The sequence below is a fragment of the Ailuropoda melanoleuca genome, chromosome 14 (assembly GCF_002007445.2).
Source record: "Ailuropoda melanoleuca isolate Jingjing chromosome 14, ASM200744v2, whole genome shotgun sequence".
In the NCBI taxonomy this organism is placed as follows: Eukaryota; Metazoa; Chordata; class Mammalia; order Carnivora; family Ursidae; genus Ailuropoda; species Ailuropoda melanoleuca.
In genome coordinates this window covers 60,784,602-60,810,719 of record NC_048231.1, presented here as the reverse complement: position 1 = coordinate 60,810,719, position 26,118 = coordinate 60,784,602, and the positions used below count along the sequence as shown (strand labels likewise).

The 26,118-nt window shown below is 42.3% G+C and overlaps 1 protein-coding gene across 3 annotated transcripts in view; it reads right to left on the bottom strand.

The window, feature by feature from the left end:
* TTC39C (tetratricopeptide repeat domain 39C) overlaps positions 1-26,118 on the bottom strand; it is a 102,594-nt gene that overhangs the window by 17,513 nt on the left and 58,963 nt on the right. For all 3 annotated transcript variants that reach the window (XM_011221132.3, XM_019796490.2, XM_019796495.2), the window contains one exon: positions 25,662-25,830. In XM_011221132.3, coding sequence (XP_011219434.2) covers positions 25,662-25,830 — 169 coding nt within the window. The remainder of the gene's footprint in view (positions 1-25,661; positions 25,831-26,118) is intronic.

Here is a 26,118-nt window from a genome sequence, read left to right as displayed (position 1 = left end):
GTGATACGTGCCCCGGACCATACCCTGCTCCACACTCAGACCTTCCTGGGCTTCCCTATGTGCTCCCTCTGCTGCTCCTTGGCCACCCCCTTTCCAGGGCCCCTTCTGCCTCTCCTCCTCCCAGCCAGCCAGCCAGCCAGCGGCAGAAGGATCGTAGAAGAAAGGCTACCCCATTCCTTGGCTCCGTGAGTGCTGTGTGGTCACTGTGCGGGGCCTCTTGGACACCCGAGGCCACACAGATGAGTCAGGGAGATCCTTAGGACAGCTTGTGACTCAGGAACGCCATAAGCCAAATGACGCATTAACCAAAGCCTTGGCTAGATCAATAACTCCATTGCCCACACTAATGTTTCACTTCGCCAGGATGGCTCGGATGGCAGCGTTCAACCCCCTGGCCCCATCCACAAAGGCTAAGAGAGGACACACATCCCCACACCAGTGATTCCTGGTCTCAAGGAGGTTGACATCTCGCTGGAGGGACCCTCTCAGGAATGGGGGACAGGCCCCAACCCTGACAGACGTTCACACTGGGCTCTGAGCACACAGCCACGAAGGTCCCAAAGAGGTGTAAAAAAAATTTTTTTTAATTTAAAAATCAATTTTGTATGCAGTGTGTGTGTGTGTGTGCGCGTGCGCGCATGTGCACAGGTGTGTTGCAGAGTAAGTTAGCTAGACGCTCATTACGACCGCCCCTCACTGTTCAGTTTCTGGCTCAACCGTTCTCTCCCTGCTTCGTCCGTGCACTCAGGTTAGCGGATCCGCAGGAAACCATGGTGCTACAGATTCCCCTTTGCATGCGTCTCCTCGGTTTGCCAAGTTCCTGCCACTCAACTATCACACACACAGTATTTCTGGATGAGCCATCACCACCAAGTTGTGTCCAGCTGCGGGTACCCTGCATGACAACGCAATGCCACACTGCCCTTCAGAAGACCGAAAACTGCTTGTGAACGTTAATCAGTGGGCAACTACTAAGTGCCTGGGATGGCACTGGCTTGAACTACAAAGACAAGTTTAAGGAAAAAAAGCAAGTTTAGGGAAAAAAAAATGTTACAAGCAATATTTGAATCAACACTGGTTCTCTTAGCCCTTTAAAAAAAAAACAACCCTGGGGCGCCTGGGTGGCATAGCGGTTAAGCGTCTGCCTTCGGCTCAGGGCGTGATCCCGGCGTTATGGGATCGAGCCCCACATCAGGCTCCTCTGCTAGGAGCCTGCTTCTTCCTCTCCCACTCCCCCTGCTTGTGTACCCTCTCTCGCTGGCTGTCTCTATCTCTGNTCAAAAAAAAAAAAAAAAAACTTTAAAAAAAAAAAAAAAAAAAAAAACAACCCTGAGATTGGCGTGTATTAGTTTCATTTTCAGACGGAGAAACCAAAGTTCAAAGAGGTGAAGTGGCTTGGTCAAGGTCAACAAGCTAGCAACAGGGGAGTATTCACTCTGCTCTGATCGCCTCCAGAGTATGCATTCTTCAGGCACAGCATATACAGGTATGACTACATTAAGGGCTTTGAGACGGGGAGATTATCCTGGATTATCAGGGTGGGCCCTAAATACAACCCCAAGTGTCCTGATAAGAGGCAGGCAGACAGAGCGCTAATGCACGCAGTGGGGGAGGCAATGTGATCACAGAGGCACAGACTGGAGATGCAGCCAAAGCCCGGGAACCACTGGAGCCCAGGAGAGGCAGGAAATGGACTGTCCTCCGAGCCTCCAGATGGAGGGCCACCCCAAATCACTTAGATCTCAGCCCGTGAAACAGATTCTGGACTTGTGACCTCCAGAGCGGTATGAGAATAGTGCCCGCTGTTTTAAGCCACCAAGTCTGTGATAATTTGTTCCATGGCTTTAGAAAATGAGTACAGAGTATTACTTTCAAAACTAAACTGTGAAGAAGGTACCACTGCTCCTTCTGTTTGTTATAAGCACTCTGAAGGAACTAGAAGATACGGAGACCATTACGGAGCTTACTGATATTATCCCAAGTGTAATAAGCGTAACTACAAAATTAATTCTAGTTCTAGCCTGATTACTCATTAAAAAATTACAATGAACAGCCATAAAATGGTGAAAAGAGATTTCCCCTTCTTTTTCACCAAAATAATTAACTTTTATTTATTGCTTTTTTTTTCTTTTTGAGAGAGAGAAAGCACGCAGAGAGGAAGCAGGAGCAGTGGGGGTGAGGGGGTTGCAGAGGGAGAGAAAGAATCTCCAGCAGACTTCCCACGGAGCATGGAGCCCAATGCAGGGCTCGATCTCCCAACCTTGAGATCATGACCTGAACCAAAATCAAGAATCGGATGCTTAACCCACTGAGTCACCCAGCTGCCCTTTCACCAAAATAATTTAAGATAAAAACGACCTAAGAAGAGTTTTTAGGATTATAAATTAGAATATCCACAATATAATAGAGAAAGAAGTTTTTGGTTTGATACTTGGTTCACAGGTTAATTTTTTGAGGAAATACACATATGCTGGGCTGAAGAGAATCCAGAAAACAGACTAGAATGAAATAGCCATGAGGCCAAGAATCGGAGGTCAAGTACCATCCAGGCTTGTGTCCCACGAATGAGGCACGGACGTTCAATATCACGAAAACTAGCTGAAGTCTCCATTTCCTCACGGGTAAAACGAGGAAATAACATCGGCAAGCATTAGCTGCTTCCAGAGGAAGCAATGGAGAACAAAAGCACAAGTCTTTGCCAAATTAAATGGACTGTATCTGTTGCCAAATTAAAACGCACGGGATGGAGGGGCGCCCATAGCGGTTAAGCGTCTGCCTTCGGCTCAGGGCGTGATCCCGGCGTTATGGGATCGAGCCCCACATCAGGCTCCTCTGCTAGGAGCCTGCTTCTTCCTCTCCCACTCCCCCTGCTTGTGCTCCCTCTCTCGCCGGCTGTCTCTATCTCTGTCAAATAAATAAATAAAATCTTAAAAAAAAAATAAAATAAAATAAAACGCACGGGATGGAAAGCTACTGCTTCGTAACTGCAGAGACACAATGTGTTTTCCCACGATTCAGGGCACCTTTCTCGACAGCTGTATTCCTACGCGTTTTAGGATACTTGTGTCAACTGTCCGTGGGATTTGCTCCTCCGTTTTATTCTTGGAGTGAATGCTGCTGGTGTGTAGGAAAACTGTGGATTTTTGCATGTTGATGTTGCATAGGTCACATTACAATCATGAACTCTCATGATTTTTTTAAGCTTTTTCTCTTGGATTTTCTGGGGAGAGAGTCCAATCACTCCCAAACAATGATAGTGTTGTCTCTTCCTCTACAAGAGACTTCTCTACTTGGTGAGGACCACCAGTAAAAATATTATTAGCAAGCACCGCACGCATCCTTGCTTGATTCCCGTCTTCAATGACGGTGTTCCGATGTTGCACCATTAAATATAGTTTGTGGCACGTTTTTAGTAGATGCCGTCGTTACCAAATAAATTCCCTTTCTGTTTCTAATTTGCTAATAGTTTGTTTGGTTTTCAAAGTGGATTTTATTAAATGCCATTTGGGCATCTAGTGATAGAACTATGTGGTTTTATCAATTATTAACCTAATGCAGGTTATAAAAGAGAGACATTTTCTGAGGCTGGACCATGTTCGCCTTTTTGAAATAAGCCCTACAAAGGTCATAATGTGGCATTTAAAAAATACATGGTTGGATCTGACTTGCTAATATTTATTTAGAATTTCTATATTCAGAATGAAGTTGACCTATAGTTTTTTTGTTCAGTGCTCTTCTCCAGGAGTTTTGGTATCAGGATAATGCCAGAACTTGCAGACCTGTAGGAAAATATTTTCATATTTTCTATGCTCTGGAACTATGTAAATAACTAGTTCACTATAAAGACATACCTTTCAACTGAATAATTCATTTAAAATGTTTAAAACACTGGGGTGCCTTCATGGCTCAGTTGGTTAAGCATCTGCCGACTCTTGGTTTCAGCTCAGGTCACAATCTCAGGGAGATGAGATCAAGCCCCACATCAGGCTCCACGCTCAGCGTGGAGTCTGCTTGACTCTCTTCCCCTTTCCTTTCTCCTTCCCCCTGCTCTCAAGCTCTCTCTCAAATAAATCTTTAAAATGTTTAAAATACCATAATTTAAATTTTTTCTTTAATGGACATACAACATAACAAAGAATATTAAACTTCAGTCAATAGCACCGGATTTCAGTGCCAACTTCATAACCAACACAATTTTGGACCTTGGGAAATTATTTGTTCTATTTATAAATCTCAGGAATTGTTGAAATAAATGAACTAATGCACATAAAATGCTCTCAGGGAAGGTATACTGTCATTTTTTTAAAAAGATTTTTAAAATTTATTTATTTATTTGATGGAGAGAGAGGCAGCAAGAGAGGGAGCACAAGCAGGAGGAGTGGGAGAGGGAGAAGAAGGCCTCCCTCCAAGCAGGGAGTCCCATGCGGGGCTCGATCCCAGAATGCTGGGATCACGACCTGAGCCAAAGGCAGACGCTTAACGACTAAGCCACCCAGGCACCCCAAAGGTATACTATCTTTAAAAATAGATGTATGTCACCTGTTAATGGTGCTGGGAAATAAATCACAATATTGTCTTCCAATATCTAGAAAGATTTGCAATAAATAGCAATTAAGTTTCTATTTTTTTTAGACCACTGGAAGAAATTCTAGATTCTTTCCTATAGAAATTAAGAGCTATTTAAGATACCACCACAAATATCTAAGTCTGTATCTTGCCTAGCCCAAACACATACATACCTGAAGAGACAGAGGACAAAGAAAAACCAAACATGTAAGTGACCACAAATCACATTTTCCAACTTTAAAAATGTAAAATATTTCCAGAACAATATATTTTTAAAGCCCTTTAGAAAGTAAGTATGAAGACACAAAAAGTCTGAATAATTTTCAGAGTCAGCACAGTAAGCTTGGAGATACTAATGTTGCATTCTGGAAGATCTCTACTAGCAATACCAAGCTGGGAGGATACATTAAATTCAGCTACCAAGCAAAAGATTCCCTTTCTAGAATTGCAGAAGGAAAAAAAAAAAAAAGGAAATGGAAACAAAGCCAAGTCCTTTTGGGGGCCTGATCCAGACTCTAGTGCCAAAAGGACATCAAGTTCCAGACTTCCCTGAATCTCTAAGGCAAGATTCCACTTCCCAAGCAGTTTCCTTCGGTGCCCCCTCCAAATCACATTTAACATCAAATGACAGCACTAGCTCACAAACAAAAAGGTCTCAGCTCAGAGCCAGTCTACGGGCCTTCCAATAATGTCAGTATCACTCAGTTCTGCTGTGTTCCACACCAGAGAGGAGATCACCGTTGCGGTAGCAGATCAAAGAAAGTGACGGTCCCCGTGGATTTGGCTGCGAGGAGGGGGTGATGCCCCCCCAGAGCACTTGAATGCTCACTGGAGAATTTCCAGCTCTGGGAGATACAGAGTTTGTAAGACATAGGCACATTCTTTTGAGAGGCTTTAAGTAACCAGTAAGCGGAGTTTGTTAGACACAGGCAGAATTCCTGAGATGTGTCGAGAATACAATGTGTCCTCTGCAAGCAGACAGCACCTGTTTTAGAGCACTAAAGGGCCACAAGGGTCTCTAATATTCATGAGGCAGCTGGGTACTAAACACACAGAAGACGAAATATACAAAAAGCATGAAATATTCAGAACCCTAAATATACATGAAACATTAATATGTAGGTGGCCTTAATTTGACCATCCATTGCTGACACCCATTCTGGCACCGTGCGTCCTCTACCCAAGAAACACTAACAAAACCCCTGAGGGTCCACTGTTTCAGCTGTGGTCAGTGATGTGCAGAGTGAGGCAAAACACTACACATTGTGTACCCCAGGACTCCAGTAGCACGGCCTTTCCACCTGGCCCTGCACACTATCCTAGGAGTGTTAACCTAGGCTATCCTTTCCCCCTAGCTTCTTGCTCTGTTTTATACCGTGTGACTCAAGCCTATTTTAAATTGGCACGTCAATCGTTCTGTTTGGAGATCTCTGGGGGACCTTGCTGGGCACTGTACTCGGAGGCTACCAACTATCAGGGGCATCTATGTGAAAAGAAAGGAAAACCCCAAGTGCCCATGAGGAGACACTAAGTTGGCACTGACAGCTGTTATGAGCTGAATTGTGCCACCCCAACCCCCAAGTTCATATGTCGAGGTCCTAATCCCTAGTATCTCAGAAGGTGACTGTATTTGAAGATAAGGTCTCTACGGGGTAATTACATTAAAATGAGGTCTTTAAGGCAGGCCCTAATCCAATATAACTGGAGGCCTTAGAGGAGAAAGGGACACAGGAGCCTGCATGCGGGGACACACACACACACACACACACACACACACGGGAATGACCACATGCAGACAGAGGGAGCAGGCAGCTATCTACAAGCCAAGGAGAGATGGCTCAGGAAAAAAAAAAATCAACCTGTCAACACCTTGATCTTGGACTTCTAAGCTCAGGACTGAAAGAAAACTAATTTCTGTACCCTCTGTGGTTCCTTGTTAGGGCAGCCCAAGGAAACAAACACATCAACTGTCAGACATATTCAGTCTTTGGGGAGCCATTCTCCTATGTGATGAGAATCAGATCCCGCCTTTCTGCCAAACCTTTCTGGTCTCAGCAAGAATATGAGTACCTGACCTAACTAAGCTAGGCAGATCACAGGACCTCCTCCTCCCACCCACTCAAAATCTACTCCTGGAGTTTTCTCACAGGTGACGAATGTGGGCTGGTTTGGTCTCTGTGTGCATGTGCGTGTATGGATGTTTTTCAATATGTGTGCATGCGTTTATGGTATGTCTAAGTTATTCCCTATACAAATTGTGTAATTTGTATAAATACTAGACCACTTGTCCCAAAGGCTTAAATATAAGTACCAACAGTTTGTAAGAGGCTTATTTCCCTAAACCTCTTTCCAACAGAGAATATTTTCAGTATTTGCCAATTATTTTTCCCCTTGTTTTAATTTGCATCTCACTGATTCTATCATGAGGGTCATAGGTTACTGACCATTTATTTGTGTATCTTATGTCTTGTCTGTTTAGGTGTTTTGGCTACTTTTCTTTTTGTATGTTTATCATTTTGCTATGTTCCAAGTTTGTAAGAGTTCTTAAGGATGCTAATTCTAGCTTTATTCTTCATTTTTTTACTTTGTTTATGATATTTTTTATTTTTTTTTTATTTTTTTTTTTTAAAGATTTTATTTATTTATTCAACAGAGATAGAGACAGCCAGCGAGAGAGGGAACACAAGCAGGGGGAGTGGGAGAGGAAGAAGCAGGCTCATAGCAGAGGAGCCTGATGTGGGGCTCGAACCCATAACGCTGGGATCACGCCCTGAGCCGAAGGCAGACGCTTAACCGCTGTGCCACCCAGGCGCCCCTGTTTATGATATTTTTTAATACAGAAGTTCATTTTTATGTCAGTTCTCCCAATATTTTGATCCACATACTATCAATTCTATCAGTCTTTTCCTTAATGTCTTGGTTTCAGAGTTCTGTCTACACAGTCCTGGATGGGGGGGAATGGAGCTTTTAATACCACTATGCACATGGAATCTATGAATTATGCATAATGAGGGGAAATTTTCAAAATGCCATAAATATGGTTGCTCTCATTCTGACAAAAATCCAGGGGCTATAGAAATAGAACTATCATCAAAGCACAACCGAGAGAGGCAAAGGGCAAGAGGCCAGAGTATTCACTCAAGGTTCATATGTGCACGTGAGCATGCACACACACTCACTCACTCACACTCACTCTGAACCCTGCCGTCTGGGAGCTGGGCACTGGTCGAGGCACTTGAGATAGGCAGTGACCCAGACACACAGTCCCTGCCTCGTGGAGCCTGCATTCTCATTCTAATGGGGAGAGAGAGGCAATGAGCCAACACACAGCCTTACTCTGTGTCCAGGGAATAGGAGTCTCTGGGCAGAAACAAGGAGTGGTGAAGGAGACAGGGAGACGAGCAGCAGGAATGAGGCCAACACATCCAATACTACAGTCACAGAAGGTCTCCCCAAGCAGTCGAAGGGGGTGAGGAAGTGGCTCTCCCCTCGTCCGGTTCACCTCCGCTGTTCCCCCTTCCCCAGTCATCTCCACCCACAGTGACCACCGGTTCACCTGGCACTTTTATTGCCTTGAGTGATTACCTCTCATGTGTTCAGCACTGCCCTTCATAGTTAGATTATAAGTTTCTTTTGGGGCAGGGGCTTTTCCTAGCCCTCTTGGCATCCCCCAGAAGGCCTTTTACATCACAGGCAACAAATCTCTGATTATGCACAAGAAATGTAATATGGTGGATCTATTTTCAGCACCTCCACATGGACAGCAATCCCCTTGACAAAGGAGTTATGCAACCAAATCCAGCTCTAATGAATGGTAGAACCGAATAATGCACCAGTTACATTTCCTTGGTCTCTCAACAGTTACACACAAGATAGCCACAAAATCTGTGACAGAAAGTGCTTGATGCTGGATTTACAAACCAGACACAATTCTGTCTAAAGAGGAAAAGCCCTGACCAAGCACCGTGTGCTCAGTGCATAGCCACGTCCACATTTACATTATTTAAGGCCGGCATGGGAGGCACTGTCCTCTTTCTACACACAAGGACACAGCCTCAGAAAGCTCAGCCAGTCGGGAAATGGAAGAGCCCATTTTGAGCTGAGCCTGATGCCTTTTCAGCTACACCATGATGCCTTTTAAAATGACAGGGAATTTATATGAAAAACAGCAGTAAATTTAAGAGAAATGTATATATTAAGGTTGCTATCAAAGAACTAAAATTAACAGTGCAGAAGATAATGTAAAGAATTAACTCAGAAAAACAAAGACCATGGAAATACAGAACCTTAATCTACAAAAAGTCAAGCAACTCAAAGGGTAGCAATTCAAGATAAACAGACACACCTAGAATATAGATGGAGAAGATCCACTATGCACGCAAGAGGAGCTGTAATTAGAGAAGCAACTTCGAGAAGTCTTCCCACGGCCGAATGGCATTCTCTGTAAAGGATGGCAAATGGGCAAGCTCCTTTATGTTTCTCCCCAAAGAGGAATTAAAGACAAGCTGTAAAAAGCGGAGGCAATCCCAGGTAGTTCATTCTGAAGATTAAAGAACCATAAAATTTTTTTATGACAGCTTTGTTGAGATATATTTCACATACCAGAAAACTCATCCTTTTAAAATATACAATTAAGTGGTTTTTAGTATATCTACAGAACTATAAGATTTGAAACCTGGAAAAAAAAAAACCTTAAAAATTATGTAGTCTAGTGTTTCTCAAAGTGTATTCTACTGAACCCTTCAGGTCTCACAGTCTACTGTATACAAATGAATTTCCTTGGTCAAATACATTGGGTGAACACGGATGGCATACCTGCCTACTCTAGCTCCCTGACAGTGCAAAACTAAAGTCTCCGAGCAGTCCCGGCGTATCCGAATTTGCCTGACACAGGACCTCTTTTCATGGAACACGTCCAAACTAGTCCATCGAATCAGGGCTCCAGGGCAAACGCTTCGGAAAAACCCTAGTTTTCCAGGTGAAGAAACAGTGCCAGAGAAGGCTGACCGGCTTGACTGAGGTCTTACAACTCTTACAAGCTGTCTGGTCTGTGAGCAACCATTTGGAAGGAGACCATGTCTTTACTGTTTATGACGGAGCCAAACCAGATCTTCAGACTTAATCCAGTGCTCTTTCTACATACAATGCTACACACAGCAAACCCTGAAGCCCGGAAGGAACAGGACAGATTCCCAGAGCTGGCAAGCCCTCTCTCAGACACCGTGGAGAAACGAAGACCATTACAACCAAACAAAGCAATACACAGACTCAAGAACTCCGTGTGCCCACACATTAAAAGTCCAAAGTTATAAAGAAAAACAGGAAAGCTCAAGATGATGCTACGAGAAAATATAAAATTTCATACATGAGCTCTGGACAAGGGGTAGGGAAAAGTGAAAAATGCTCTTTCCTAAAGCCAGACTCTGTCACCCCTCAAGGAGTTTACCCTACGCTCCTTAGCATCAAGAATGAGGGACAAAGGACTGGAACACTGTATGGATATGCGGACCCATGGTTAAAATAAATAGATAATAAACAAGTAAAACATTAAACTCCTCTTTTCAATCTGATACTAAAGAACCTATTCAAAAACAGGTAAGCAGAAATGAAAGCAAGAACAATCAACACAAGTCAGAAAGGCAGAGAAGACAACGCACCTGCATCACGTACACGATTAAACATGCGCAAGGAACTCTATGCGAAAGGAGAGTCGGGCTGAGAAACAAAATCAAGTGATCTCTTGTTTCCCGAGTCACGCCTGTTCCACCCACCTCTCTCCACCCAATGTTCCAGCCCCAACTGAGCTTAGATCTCCCAGTAGGTGGCCTCTTCTTGCCTCTGGCCTTGAATGCAGGCAAATCCCCCATGCTCTTATCTCTACCTTCAAACTCCCACAGAGGCTTCAACAGCCTGCCCAGATACCCCCACTTCTGTGTTGTCTCTCCCAGCTGTGAGGGCGGCACCACGGGTGAGCCACACCGTGCCTCACCTTCCAGTAGGCCTGTGTTTATGCTCTTCAAAGCCTGGCCACATCTCCATCTGCTTACTGCCTGCCTGCCATGGAGGACTGCTCCCCTCCCCCCACCCCGTGCCGGAGCTCTGTCACTGTCCCCACAGCTCTGCAGCCTTCACAGCATCTCCGTCATCACCACAGCCAACGATGACGAGCACTCAGAGTTCCAAGAGCGGCACAGGGCTCCCAGATTACTTCACTGAATCTCTCTTTTTTAAAAAAAATTTTAATTAATTAATTTATTTGACAGAAAAGAGAGCACGCATGCATAAGTAGGGGAAGCAGCAGGCAGGGGTAGCAGCAGGCAGAGGGAGAGGGAAAAGCAGGCTTCTCGCTGAGCAAGCAGCCTGAAGTGGGACTCCCTCCCAGGATCATGACCTGAGCTGAAGGCAGACGCTTAATTGACTGAGCCACCCAGGTGCCCACTACCTCACTGAATCTTAACAGCAAAACTATGCCCTATGTCCCCTTAGTCCCGGGGCTACTGCCAGGCAGAGGATGGGGGCCAAACAGAGACTCAAACCTACCTACCAGACAGCAGGTCTCACCACACAATTTACATAATAGATGAGATCAATCATAACAAAAGACACTGGGCAATGAACATTCTATAGCACGAAACCTTCAGGCAGCCGAAGGAAAGCTGTTTCTTCTACCCACAACACCGCTGACACCAGCTGTGTGGGGTCTTCCCACAGCAACGAATCCCCCAATTCTCTCCTGACATCAATGGGGTGCCTACAATTTAATTCAATTCTAACACTAACCCCTTGGAATGAATACAGTCCCCACCTGTCAGGGTCTCTGTCATATAGGACCCAGGGAGACACTTTACTTATTATTAGTGGTTCATTATAAAGGATATTATAAAGGATACACGTGAAGAGCCGAAGGAAGATGTACACAAGGGTCCTGAGCACAGAAACTTCCACCCCTTGGAGTTTGGGGTGTGCCGCCCTCCCAGCATAAGCATGCATTCACCTATCTGGAAACTCTCTGAACCCCATCAATTAGGACTTTAATGAAGGATCCACTAGTTAGGCTTGCTTGATTAAATCATTGCTCTGGGTGACGAACTCAATCTCCAGCTCCTCCCCATCCCAGGAGGTTGGTGGTAGGATGTGCTATGGCAAGTTCCAACCCCCTAATTGTACCAACCAGCCCCCATCCTGCAGCTACCTATGTAGGAGCTACTGGTCAACTCATTAACATAAACTCAGGGTAAGATTGAGAAGGGCTTGTTATGAATAACAACACACTCTTCTATTGCCTCTCACTTAAGAAATTCCAGGGTTTTAGAGCTCTGTGCCAGGAACTAGGGAAAAAGACAAATCTTATGATACAAACAGTACAGCCCCCAAGCCCTCTCAAGTAAAACAAAATGCAAGCTGAAGTTCAAAGAATGCAATATAATGCCTACCTACATTAGAAAACTAATATTTCACTATTAAGAGAGGTACAAAGTTTTAAAAAATGAATTACAAAACAAGGTAAATTAAGGAAAAGTAGAAATAAAATGGAAGTAAAAAATAAACTGATAAAAAAAAAACACATCCAAAACCAAGTGTAATCCCATAGTCCAATCATAAAATAAACACAAATTTATAAAATACCACAAAATAACATAAAACATATCACAAAAAGTAACACCACATTTTTACATATCTATTCACAGTATTGGCTTTTTTTTTTTTTAAAGGAGGCACCACACCCAGCATGGAGTCCAACACGGGGCTTGAACTCACAACCCTGAGATCAAGACCTGAGCTGAGATCAAGAGTTGGACACTTAACCGACTAAGCCCCCTGGAGACCCCAGTATTGGCATATTTTTAAAAAGTAGTAAGTGGAAATAAAAAAAGTGCAATAGAAAACTAAAATGCATGTAATGTTTTATTTAAAACATTACTGAAGAAATGCTATATATATATATATATATATATATGTCGCTAAAAATATTAAATCGCTACTTTTATTCTTTTAAAGATTTATTTATTTGGGGGGAGGGGCAGAGGGAAAGAGAGTGAGAGAAACCACAAGTAGACTCCCTGCTGGGTGCAGAGCCTGTTGCTGGGCTCGATCTCACAACCCTGAGATCATGACCTGAGCCGAAATCAAGAGCCAGATGCTTAACCAACTGAGCCACCCAGGCACCCCACTAAGTAGATATTTTTGAAGGCAATAGTGATATATGTTATTTAAAACATGATAAAATCACAATTATCAAAGTTAAGGAATATTCATTTAAAAACGTCTATAAAAGGTGGAACATAAAGACATCTCAAAAATAGACTCCATCTGTATCTTTTCTGATCACAACACTATGAAACTAGAAATCAGCCAGAAGAAAAAATCTGGAAAGAGCACAAATACATCGATGGGGCGCCTGGGTGGCACAGCAGTTAAACGTCTGCCTTCGGCTCAGGGCGTGATCCTGGCGTTATGGGATCGAGCCCCACATCAGGCTCCTCCACTATGAGCCTGCTTCTTCCTCTCCCACTCCCCCTGCTTGTGTTCCCTCTCTCGCTGGCTGTCTCTATCTCTGTCAAATAAATAAATAAAATCTTAAAAAAAAAAAAAGAGCACAAATACATTGAGGTTAAATAACATGTTCCTAAACAATGAATGGATCAACCAAGAAATCAAAGAATAAATCAAGATTTCCATGTAAACAAATGAAAATGAAATCACAACAGTCCAAAAATCTTCGGGATGCAGCAAAAATGGTTCTAAGAGAGACGTTTATAGCAATACAGGCCTACCTCAAGAAGCAAGAAAAATCTCAAACAAACAAACCTGACACATAAAGGAGCTAGAAAAAGAACCCAAACCCAGCAAAAGGAAGGAAATAATAAAGATTAGAGCAGAAATAAATGACACAGAAACTTAAAAAAAACAGAACAGATGGATGAAACCAGGAGCTGGTTCTTTGAAAAGTTCAACAAAATTGATAAGCCTCTAGCCAGACTCATTAAAAAAAAAAAAAAAGAAAAAGAAAAAAGACCCAAATAAACAAAATCACTAATGAAAAAGGAGAAACACCACCACCACAGAAATACAAACAACTCTAACAGAATATTATGAAAATCTATATGCCAACAAACTGGACAACCAAAAAGAAATGGATAAACTCCTAGAAACATATAACCTACCGCAATGAAAGCAGAAAGAAATAGAAGATTTGAACAGACCAATCACCAGCAATAAATGAATCAGTAATCAAAAAACCCCCAAAACACCAAAGTCCAAGATCAGAGGCCTTCTCAGAAGCAAATTCTACCAAACATTTAAGAAGAATTAATACCTGTTCTTCTCAAATTATTCCAAAAAATATAAGAGGAAGGAAACTTTCAAATTTATTGTATGAGGCCAGTATTAGCCTGATACCAAATCCAGATGAAGACACAAAAAAGAAAATTTATAGGCCAATATGTCTCACGACTACAAATGTCAAGATCCTCAACAAAATATTAGCAAACAGTGTCCAACAATATATTTTTAAAAAATTCATACACCACGAACAAGTGGGATTTATTCCCAGGATGCAAGGATGTTTCAATATTTGCAAAACAATCAACATGATATATCATATCAATAAGAGAAATAAAAACCATATGATCATTTCAATAGATGAAAAGCAAGCACTGACAATGTACAACATCCATTCATGATAAAACCCTCTGCAAAGTAGATCCGGCGGGAACACGTCTCAACATAATAAAGGCCTTATATGAAAAACCCACAGCCAAAATCATACTCAGTGGTGAAAAACTGAGAGCTCTGACCTTCAGGGAATGTCCACTCTCCCCAGTTTTATTCAACACAGTCCTCGAAGTCCTACCCACAGCAATCAGATAACAAAAGGAAATAAAATGCTTCCAAATTGGCAAGGAAGAAGTAAAACTCTCATTATCTGCAGATAACATGACACTATATATAGAAAACCCTAAAGATGCCACCAAAAAACTACTAGGATTGATAAATGAATTCGGTAAAGGTTGCAGGGTACAAAAATCAAGGTACAGAAATCTGTTGCATTCCTATACACCAAGAATGAAGCAGCAGAGAGTGAAATTAAGAAAACAATCCCATTTACAATTGCACCAAATACAATAAAATACCTAGGAACAAACTTAACCAAAGAGGTGAAAGATCTGTACTCTGAAAAGTTTAAGACACTGATGAAAGAAATTCAAGACAACACGAAGAAATGGAAACACATTCCATGCTCATGGGTTGGAAGAATAATTCTTGTTAAAATGTCTATACTATCCAAAGCAATCTATATATTTAATGCAATCCCTATCAAAATACAGTATTTTTCACAGAACTAGAACAAATAATCTTAAAATTTGTATGGAACCACAAAAAACCACAAATAGTGAAAGCAATCTTGAAAAAAAAAAACTGTAGGTATCATAATTCCAGATTTCAAGTTATATTATAAAGCAGTAGTAATTAAAACAGTATGGTACGGGCACAAAAACAGACACACAGATTGACAAAATAGAACAGAAAACCCAGAAAGAGACCCACAGTTACATGGTCAATTAACCTTTGACAAAGCAGGAAAGAATATTCAATGGGGAAAAAAGACTGTCTCTTCAACAAATGGTGTTGGGAAAACAGGGCAGCCACATCTGAAAGAATGAAAGGACCACTGTCACCATACACAAAACAAACTCAAAATGGATTAGGGACCTTAATGTGAGACCTGAAACTATAAAAATCCTTGAAGGGAACACAGGCAGTAATTTCTCTGACATTACCATAGCAGCATTTTTCTAGATATGTCTCCTGAGACAAGGGAAATAAACGCAGAAATAAACTACTGAAACATCAAAATAGGGCACCTGGGTGGCTCAGTCGGTTAAGCTCCTGCCTTTGGCTCAGGTAATGATCCCAGGGTCCTGGGACTGAGCCTCTTATCAGGATCCTCACTCAGCAAGGAGTCTGTTTCCCTCTGCCCCTCCCCCTGCTCATACACACTCTCTCTCTCTCTCTCTCTCAAGTAAATAAATAAAATCTATTAAAAAAATCAAAATAAAAAGTTTCTGCACAGTGAAGGAAACAATCGACAAAACTAAAAGACAACCTATGGAATGGGAGAACACATGTGCAAATGACATATGATAAAGAGTTAGTATCCAAAATATATAAAGAACTTATAAAACACCCAAAAAACAAATAATCTAATTAAAAATGGGCAGAAGACATGAACAGACATTTTTCCAAAGAAGACATCCAGGTGGCCAACAGACACATGAAAATATGCTCAACATCATTCGTCATCACGGAAATGCAAATCAAAAGTACAATGAGATATTATCTCACACCTGTCAGAATGGCTAAAATCAACAACACAAGAACAAGTGCTGATGAGGATGCAGAGAAAAAGAAACACTCATGCGCTGTTGGTGGGAAGGCAAACTGGTGCAGCCACTGTGGAAAACAGTATGGAGGTTCCTCAAAAAATTAAAAATAGAACTACCCTATGATCCAAGAATTGCAATACTGAGTACGTACTCCAAAAATACAAAAACACTAATTTAAAGGGATACATGCACCCCTATGTTTATGCAGCATTATTTACAATAGCCACATTATGGAAGCAATGCCAAGTGTCCATTGATAGATGAATGGATAAAGAAGATGTGATGTGCTCTGTGTGTATGTATATGTGTATACACATATATGTATGTATACATATATATACTAGAATATTTTTCCACTGTATTTTTCCACTGTAAAGAATGAAATCTTTTGCAATGACATGGATAGAGGTAAAGAACATTATGCTAAGTGAAATCAGTCAGAGAAAGACAAATACCATATGATTTCACTCATATGTGGAATTTAAGAAACGAAACAAAGGACCAAAGTAAAAAAGACAAACCAAGAAACAGACTCTTAACTATAGAGAACAAAGTGATGGTTACCATAGGGGATGTCGGTGGGGGGATGGGTGAAATAGGGGATGGGGATTAAAGAGTACACTTATGATGAAAAAAAATTAATGGAGAAAGCAAAAAAGAATTTACCAAAAAAAGTAGATTCCATCTATCTTAAGGGATTTAACTCAGTAACAGGAGGAAAAACAAAAGTGTTAATATTCTTGAATTACAGTAGGTATCAGAATTAAACCATATCTTTATCTCACACGTGCAAATAGGTATGAGAATATAATAAGAGTTTTTAAAACATCAGTGTATAATCTAGAAGAAAACAGAATTGTCTATGTGTCCCAGTTTAGGCAGAAGATAAATATCTGAAGAAATGAAGTCTGTTATAATAAACGTGTACGTGTTTGAATGTTCAAATTTTCACAAAAAAATGTAATAAAAGTTCTCAAATGAAAGTATTAGAAGAGGGGAAAACATACAAGTACTCCTTATGACTATATTATACATTAGAATTTGGGGAAATATATAAGGAAATACTTTTTACTCAGAAGTCACATTTGGTTGCATCAACAATTTATACCCAAAGGAAAAAAGGAAAAGTAAATATTCATACACAAAATATCTTCAGTGACTTTTTTGAAACATCTTTGAGATAGAATTCAAGTATCATAAGGTTCACCCACTTAAAGGATACAATTCAATGATTTTTAGTACATTCCGAGCTGCACAACCATTACCACAATCTACGTCTAGAATATTTTCATCACCCCAACAAGAACCCCTGCCCCGACAATTACTCCTCTCTCCCCCACTCAACCCCACCCCCAAGTAAGCAATAACCTGCTATCTGCCTCTATAGATTTGTCTGGTCTGGCGATTTCATAAAAATGGAATCATACAATATATGCTCTTTTGTGGTTGGCTTTTTTTCACTTAACATGCTTTTTAGGTTCACCCACACAGTAGCAAGCATCAGGACTTCACTTCTTTACATTGCTGAATATATTATGCATTGCACAATGCACATTTTGTTTATCCGTTCATCAACTGATGGACATTTGAGTTGTTTCCACTCTTTGCTCTATGAGTAATCATATGGACATATGTTTTCATTTCTCTTGGGTGTATTCCTAGGAATGGGGCTTCTGGGTCATATGGTAAGTCTGTGTTTAACATTTTGAGGAACTGCCAAACTTTTCCAAAGTGGCTGCACCATTTTACATCCCCACCAGCAATGAATGAGGTTTCCAACCACACCACATGCTTGTCTGCACTTGTTATTGGCTGTCTTCTTTATTACAGGTAGCCTGGTAGCTATGAAATAGCATCTCACTTGGTTTTGATGTGCATTCCTTCATAATGACTTATGAAGCTGAGCATCTTTTCATGTGCTTAATGGTCATCTGCATATTTTCTCTGGAGAAAGGTCTCTTCAGAGCCTTTGCCTATTTTTTAATTGGGATATTTGTCTCTTAATTGAGTTGTTGAAGTTTTTACATATTCTGGATACAAGTCCGTTGTCCTACCTGTAACTCACAAATATTTTCTCCCATTCCATGGGCTATTTACTTTCTTGACGATATTCTTCGCAGCACAAAAGTGTTTAATTTTGACATAGTTCAATTTACCTGGTTTTCTTTTGTTGTTGTCCCTTTGATGTCCTAAGAAGCTATTGCCTAACCCAAGAGTTTAATGGTTTTAGCTTTTATATTTAGATCTATGGTCCATTTGCATTCATTCTTATATATGGTGTGAGGTAGGAGTCCAACTTCATTTATTTGCAGGTGGATATTCAATTGTCCTAGCACCATCTGTTGAAAAGACTATTCTTTGCCTATCGATTTACCCTTGTCAAAAGTCAGTTGATCCATAAATGTAAAGGTTTACTTTTTTTTTTTTTTAAGATTTTATTTATTTATGTGACAGAGAGACAGCCAGCGAGAGAGGGAACACAGCAAGGGAGTGGGAGAGGAAGAAGCAGGCTCCCAGCGGAGGAGCCCAATGTGGGACTCGATCCCAGAATGCCGGGATCACACCCTGAGCCGAAGGCAGACGCTTAATGACTGCACTACCCAGGCGCCCCTAAAGGTTTACTTCTTGACATTCATTGAACTATAGGTCTATCCTTATGCCATACCACACTGTCTTGATTACTTTGTGGTAAGTTTTGAGATTAGGAAGTATGAATCTTCCAACTTTGTTCTTCCTTTTCAAGATTGTTTTGGCTGTTCCAGGTTCCTTAGGTTTAGTATCAGTTTGTCAATTTTGCAAAAAAGCAAGCTGTGATTTTGAGAGGGATTGTACTGAATCCAGTAGCTCGGTTAAGGAAGTACTGCCATCTTAACAATACTGAGTCTTCTGATATATGAACATGAGATGTCCCATCAGTAATATTTTAAGAACTATCTTTAAACTGCTTTAATTTGCATCATTATGCAAATAAAAACAAAACTATGCAGCAGGACATGCTGCTGAGACCATGTACAAAATAATGAATGATTATACTCTGGCCCACTATTTCTTGAGTATAATCTCTTATCATGTATCAGGAGCTACGGAACTGTTCATACTCTCTGATTCTAATAATGACGCCACTGGAGCTATAACCCAAAGAAATAACTCAGAAAAAAAAGAAAAGAAAAATATGCTAGTTATTGAAGTACTTACTATCACAGTGAAATATTGGGAAATAATAGAGAAACAACAATAATCAAATATCCCAACAATTTCCCAACAAGGAAATATCAAATTATTAACACAACAGAAATCTAAATAGTCTGCATACCAGTTACTTACCAAAAAAACAGATTTGTAAATGAAATTTCATGAAGTCTCATGTGTATATTAAAGATCACAAAATAATTTGAAAACAGCTTAGAATTGAAGGATGACTGGGTTATTTTTATAAAGTCGCTTAACATCTTCAACTATTATGCAGGTGTTTTAGAAGGAGAGGCCTTCCTTGTCACCTGTAGCATGCAGAAGGGCATGCTGTGACAACCCACGAGCAGAATCCGTTTAGCAATACTGTTATCAAGGACACCTAACAATAGATTGTGCTTTTAACTCCTACCCTTAGGACTAGGGCTAATGTAGGCGAGGGAAAGCTCATCCTCTTAGGCACATTTAGGGAGCTTAGGGATAAAAATTAACCTTCCACTTGCGTTCCAGCCCAACAGCCTGTAATGATAGAGTTGAAAGAACAGCATATGTATTTAACCTATTAGCAATTTGGGTTACTATCCTCTCCTCATTGCAGTGAACAGAGTTATTAAACCACATGATACAGATTTATCTTGCTGGGAAGTGGAGACAAATATATCCCTCCATCTCTCCTACATCAGCTTAAACCAATCTCTCGTTTTGTGTTCTTCTAAGGATAAATGGCAACTCTATTTTTTGGCGCCTGAAGTAATAAAGAGAACCCACGTAGGATGGAGGAAGAGAAGACTACAATTAACAGAACTTCAGGGAATTATTTCTCTTCCTGCATCGCCTTTTTCCTGATCCTATAAATAACAACATGACATCATGCTGGCAAGACCTGCTGTTCAAATACAAGAGGCAGGCTTGCTCTCCGACAGATGCAAAGAAACGTAGCTACCAAACAGCTCCCATCCCGTCCTGTCGACACGCCCCAGAGAAGAGCGCTCAGGCCCAGGCCCTCCTGCACTGGCCCCCGCTCTCCACGGCCCCTGCAGGCCGCCTGTCTCTTTTCTCTAGCTGATAAATTAATCACCAAATGGATCAACCTCCACTTTTCAGTCCCTGTCACAATCACGAATGGATGGGCTAAGAAGCAACACAGAGCTCCCACTTATTCTGGGGAGCGCCAGTGAAAAATGTCACTTCATCTTAATAAAAGTACAGAAAGAAAGCACTACAGTCCATTTTTTAAAAGGGGGCCTCAGACAGCTGAAGTCACCTCACACAATGGGGAGAAACAAGGTCCACCATCAGATCACGCGCTGGCGTAGCTGTGTGCAAGCCTTTCCCACAGAACTCTGCAGCCACGAGAAGGAGAAGAGCCCGAGCCTCTTGGAAGGAGATGGGGTGGCAGGCTGATGTGAACATGGTGGAGGGAAGGTCAACCATCAAAGCAGTCGCTGCAAGGCTCTGTTCTGGAGAAAGAAACCACATCCTATCACAGGCCTTCTCAGAAGGAAGGGAGGGAGGGGCAGTACAAGACAGGGGAACACACTGCAGTGACAAGGCTGCAGGTCTCCGAAAAACACGGCAGCTTCAAATAAGAGAGAGGAGATGATCGGGACGGACACACACACACGCACACAAGGTAGGGTTCATTGTAACTTCTTCAGCGTGGCCTCTCTGAGGCTTTGCACAAACTTCCTTTTGTCCTCATGAAGCAGCTGTAACTGCAATGGTCTGAGAGGAAGTTACGGTCAAGTGCTTCACAGGCTGGGCGGTGGGGGGGTCGGGGGGAGCACCGGGGCTCACATCTGCTCATCTGGGCGCTTGCACCGCCAGAGCAGAGACTTCTTTTCAACCCAATCGCTTTTTACCTCATTTATTCAACCCCCTTCTTTAGAGCCGCACTTCTCTAGCCAGCACATCAGCACTTAAATGCCCTGCTCTGTACCCTCCTTAGGAGGATAATCTCCTGCTCCATTGTGAAGACAGCTTTGCATCTCCTTCTTCAGCCCTGGTTTCGGGAACAGGCGTAGGTGCCACACAAGAGAAGCAGACAGTCCCTGATAACCAACTTTTCCTTAACAAAGAAATGACATCACGCTCATTGATCAGTGGATTTCCCACTGATGGATGGATTCAGCTGTTCATTCAGCAAGTATGCACTGAGGGCCAGTCTTGTGCAAGGCCCTGACGGCTGCTCCCCAAATCCAAACCCAAGGTTTAAAATGCCAAATCCAAACCCAAGGTTTTAAAACTTGGGATGTTCAAAAAGTAGGAGCCCCAGCTTAGAAGACAGTTTCAAAACAAGAATTCTCAAAATGCTTGAATAACAACCTCGTTAGGATGCTTATCAACTTTCATTCAATCAGATATTAAAAATTAGTTTCATCACCAAATAGTCATGATATAGTGTACATGAAAGTGTATACCTATAAAATCAAATACATATATATTATACACTAAGTAGATGGTTAAAACTGAAGGGACGCTGTGCAGATCTGTGCTGTTTAAGGGAAAAAAGAAGACTAGAGGGAAATAATAACAAGTAATTAAAATGTAGACTTGTCTCAATACTTTTTAAGTAACCAGGAAAAAATACTCATTCATCACTTGTAGGGTAATGGACTTATCATTACCACAGGTTTACTGAAAAGTACAAAAACTCTAAACTAGAGCCAAAAATTCACATTTTCAAACTGAGATTACTATACAACATCTAGGACCAACTTCAGGGAAAAGTAAAGACAGGTGCCATATGGTTCCTGTGGCCCCTCTCCCTACATGCCGCCCACTCTGCCAATCATGGGCCCAGCTTTATTGACTGCTTTCAACACTAAAACAATTTTTTTCCTCCTAAAAAGGAAAAAACAAAAAAGAAATTTGCTAACCCTACTTTGCAGGCTTAGGCACTCATCACACTCTGATTATATATCATTTATCTCATGCCAAGTACCGTAGGAACGCAGTTGTGCCTCCCAGCAGCACGACAAGTCACATGGGAGAAGTCAACAGAGACGGAGAGGTTGTGGGAACACAGGAGGGTGGAGAAGGCTAGAGGTGGGAGCGTACAGACATGCTGTGGGGAGAAGCGAAGGCAGTAAAGAGAGATGACTCCTTCTGCAGTCCGGCTGAGCTTCGTGCTTCAACAGCCCCAAAGAGCACAGGGGGCACCCCATCTGGATGCACCCCACGTCCCACCAAAGGTGTAGAACCCCACTGCTAGGTCAGGTTAGGCCATAACAGCAGGAAATCATGAAGCCATGACAGCAAGCGTTATCAAGGGTCAGGACGGGGTGGCTATGTCAAAGACCATCCCCCCAGACGGACACCAAATTGTCCCAGAGCACGTAAACAGTTGTTCGTGAAATTAAAGAGAGTGGGCAAGTGCGCGGGATTTGCAAATAACGCGCACAGAAAATGAAAACTAACCAGCACGTCTGGAGCTCGTCCCCCTGCATGACAGCAGGCTCACACCAAAGCAGCTGTTCAAATTATTCTGCAGACTGACTCACTGAGCAAACTTCGTGCCATAGGATGCAACTGTCAAAGTTAAAGCCCGCAGACCGTGTTCTCTCAGTGTTTGTTGATAGAAAGATCTCAGGGGTCCTAGCTCTAGCCTAAATGCCTGCTGAAAATTAGAAAAAAAAAAAAATTCTCTGCAAGCGGATTTGTCAGCAGAGCCCTGTGTTTTCAGAAACTAGGTTTGGGACTTTGCAGGCCTTACAGAAAGCCTCCGACAAGAGCAGTAACAGCCTCTCCGGGCTGTCCCTCCTCTGCAGACAAAGCCTTCCCTACCCCCACCCCTGACAGCTTCCTCGGGGTCACCTGGGAAGATAAATGAACTGCTGGTGTCTGGACACTGTAAGGATAATCCCAATAATATTCCAAGTTAGCCCCAAATCCTTTCCTCTTCTGGGCCTTTGGGAAGGGCCGAACAGAAACAACCGGCACGTTCCCTTGGCCCTGAGGCTACAGCTCACTAACAAGAAGCAGAAACAGGTCTTTTAGTCTTTTTTTTTTTTTTTTTTTAAAAACCAAGCATCAGTTTGGCAAGCAAGCTGCTTCACGGTGAAATAGTCCTAATATCTACCACCCACACTCAGATCACAACTCTCCCTCCGAAAGAGCCCGAATGCCTGCCAAGAACTACATAAAGCCAACTAGGTACCTCCCCAAACTGTACTTAGAAGGGTCCTCTCACGGCTGCGGCTTCCTCATTTCTAGGACCATCCCAACAACAGCAAATAACCACTTACTTTTACATCCACTCAGGCCCACACAAATTAAGTGTCTGGGGGGGGGGGAAGTCATCAGTTTAGCTAAAAGTTAAGCACTTTGGTTTTAAAATAAAAAATTGACTAACATGGCAAGCTTCACAAGGGACAAACCCTCACTTTTACATTTCTATTTAATAGCTTCAAAATCCAATTTAAAGCATGTGTTGATCTGGGGTAAGTAAAGAGAGAGAATTCGAATAAATGCCCAATGTTCAAGTGCCTTTTTGCCATGCTGCACACAATTATAAATTCTGGCTCTCACCCCGTGCAGTAATCTGTTCAACACTGACCCTCGTCTTACCATGTTCAGAGGTATTCAAAATCTATAATGCCTGCCCCTTAAGAAATGGACATTTAATGGGGCACCTGGGTGGCTCAGTTGGTTAAGTGGCCAACTCTAGGTTTTGACTCAGGTCATGATCTCGGGGTCATGAATTCGAGCCCTGCATGGGGCTCCAGGGTCAGCAGGGGGTCTGCTTGAGATTCTCTCTCTCTCCCACTCCTTCTGCCCCTCCCCCACTCATGCTCTCTAAAAATAAATCTTAAAAAAAAGAAATGGACACTTAAAGCACTGACTCTGTAACCCAACGTCCATGCAAAAATGGTCACTGAAGTGAGAAGGCTTAGTCAGTTTACAATGTCCTTATACAGTGTTATTTTGTCCTGCACAAACCCAAGGGAACAGAGAAACTTTAGTAAACTAGACATCCTTCCCTACATGGAAGACCATAACCCTGAGCTTAAAAGACAAGAATGCTAACGAAAAAACCGGGCCGCACAAGAATTTGATCAGAACTATGTTTCTAAGACAGCGAGGGGAAAAAAGGGGAAAATAGAACTGAAGGCTCGCAAGCCTGACCACAAAGAAAAACAGTTTCGAGGTAATGAGAAAAAAACCAATTCAGACATAGGTGTAAATAATTCAGATCCTGGTGAGCTTTCTGTACTGTTTCAACCATAAATCATCAGTAGAGTCTCTAAAATACAACTTCCACATGTAAAGGTGAGGAGTCCTCAGATTTAAGGAGGCACTTCACGAGGGAAAGGAATTATTCGGGAAGTAATATACACTCTGTTGCCAACAAAAAAATTAATGAACAAATCATCCCTGTGCTCGCAAAAGCATTCCTAGGCAAAAATCTTCAGATGCACTCATGACGATTCCTGGGGGCAGACTTCTAGAGTCAGCTGTGCTTCAGGGCACCCAGTTAACTGGAGGACAGAGGTTGTAGAAACCTTGCAATGATTCCCTGCAAGCTGCTGGTACACCTGGCGTAACAACTTTCATATGCAGGATTTTCTTTCTTTAAGATTTTATTTATTTATTTGACAGAGAGAGAGAGAAAGCACAGGCAGGGTGAGTGGGAGAGGAAGACGCGGGCTCCCCTCTGAACCGGGAGTCCAACACAGGACTCGATCCCAGCACCCTGGGATCATGCCCTGAGCCGGAGGCAGACACTTAATGGACAGCACCCAGGCGCCCCAGGATTTTCTTATAATACTTTTATTTTTCTTCAAATCCTCACTCTTCAAATCCCCCTAAGCAAGCAAACAAACAAACAAACAAACAAGATATGAAGGAAAAGCAGAGACCCTCCAAAGGCCAGGCTGTGTTCTGCTTGCGGAATGAGACAGCCTGGCCTCATTCACTGGGTGAGCCTGGGAAGTCACTGAAACCCTCCTGGATCCCTTCTTCTATAAAATGCAGATGACATTTTGTATCTATGTCCTAGCGTTGCTCTGGGGATTAAACTTGATAGCATGAATAAAGCGCCTGGCCCAGAATTTGTCCAAATGAAGCCCATGAAAAAGCAACAAAAGCTACTTCTGTTTCAAAGCTGATGGGGTCCTTGACATTCCAAGCAATAACTTGTATAAATCAACGGTTAACCAAGATGAAAATTTAGCAACAGGTTATTAGTACCCCCAGAAAAGAAAAAGGATCGTGCTGTGTTCTTCAAAGAAGACATGTGCTAACGCCCCTACGTATTCGGCTGAGAGCACGCCAATCTTGTCTCCCTACCACGAGAGAGCTCACCCCTGCCTCGCCCACGTCTCCCGAACAGAAGGTTACTGACAAACATCCTGGGTTCCTGGAAGAGGCTTTTGTAGCAACGAGGCGAAAAGCACGAGAACGAAACGTTCCTTGGCCCAGCGACACTGGGGCTCATGTTGATACAAGTACCCGCGTGAGAATTACAGCTCGGATCCACCAACGGCTTTATTTAAAAACATGCGGAAGGCACAGTACCTCTAATCGTTGTATGCGTCCCTTGAAAAACATGAAGAGGGAAGAATTTGGATAAGCAGCTTCTTTTTTGAGAAGAATTTCCTTCGCTTCATCCAGGCCTGCTTTGTTATCACTGCCATCCAAGGCAAAAAACGGGCGGACTACGGTGTGATACCAGAGCAGAGCCAATCTAAAGAAGAGGGAGAGAAACATTGAGCAAGGGTTTTCTTATAGCGGTTCTACTTTTTAAAAACTCAGTACGTGCTCTTCCAGAACACTCTCCTTCCAAAAGGCTTACTATGCAGTCTTTGAAGAAGTAAATTCAGAGTATCTTTCCCCATATTAATTGTATCAATATTTGGAAAACTGAAACTTTGGTACAGCATATCATATTATCAGCACACTCCCATCAGGTGAGAGGAGAACAAGATGATAAAAGCATTTAGCTTCTCCGAGGCTTCCCGATGGCTTGCTGAAG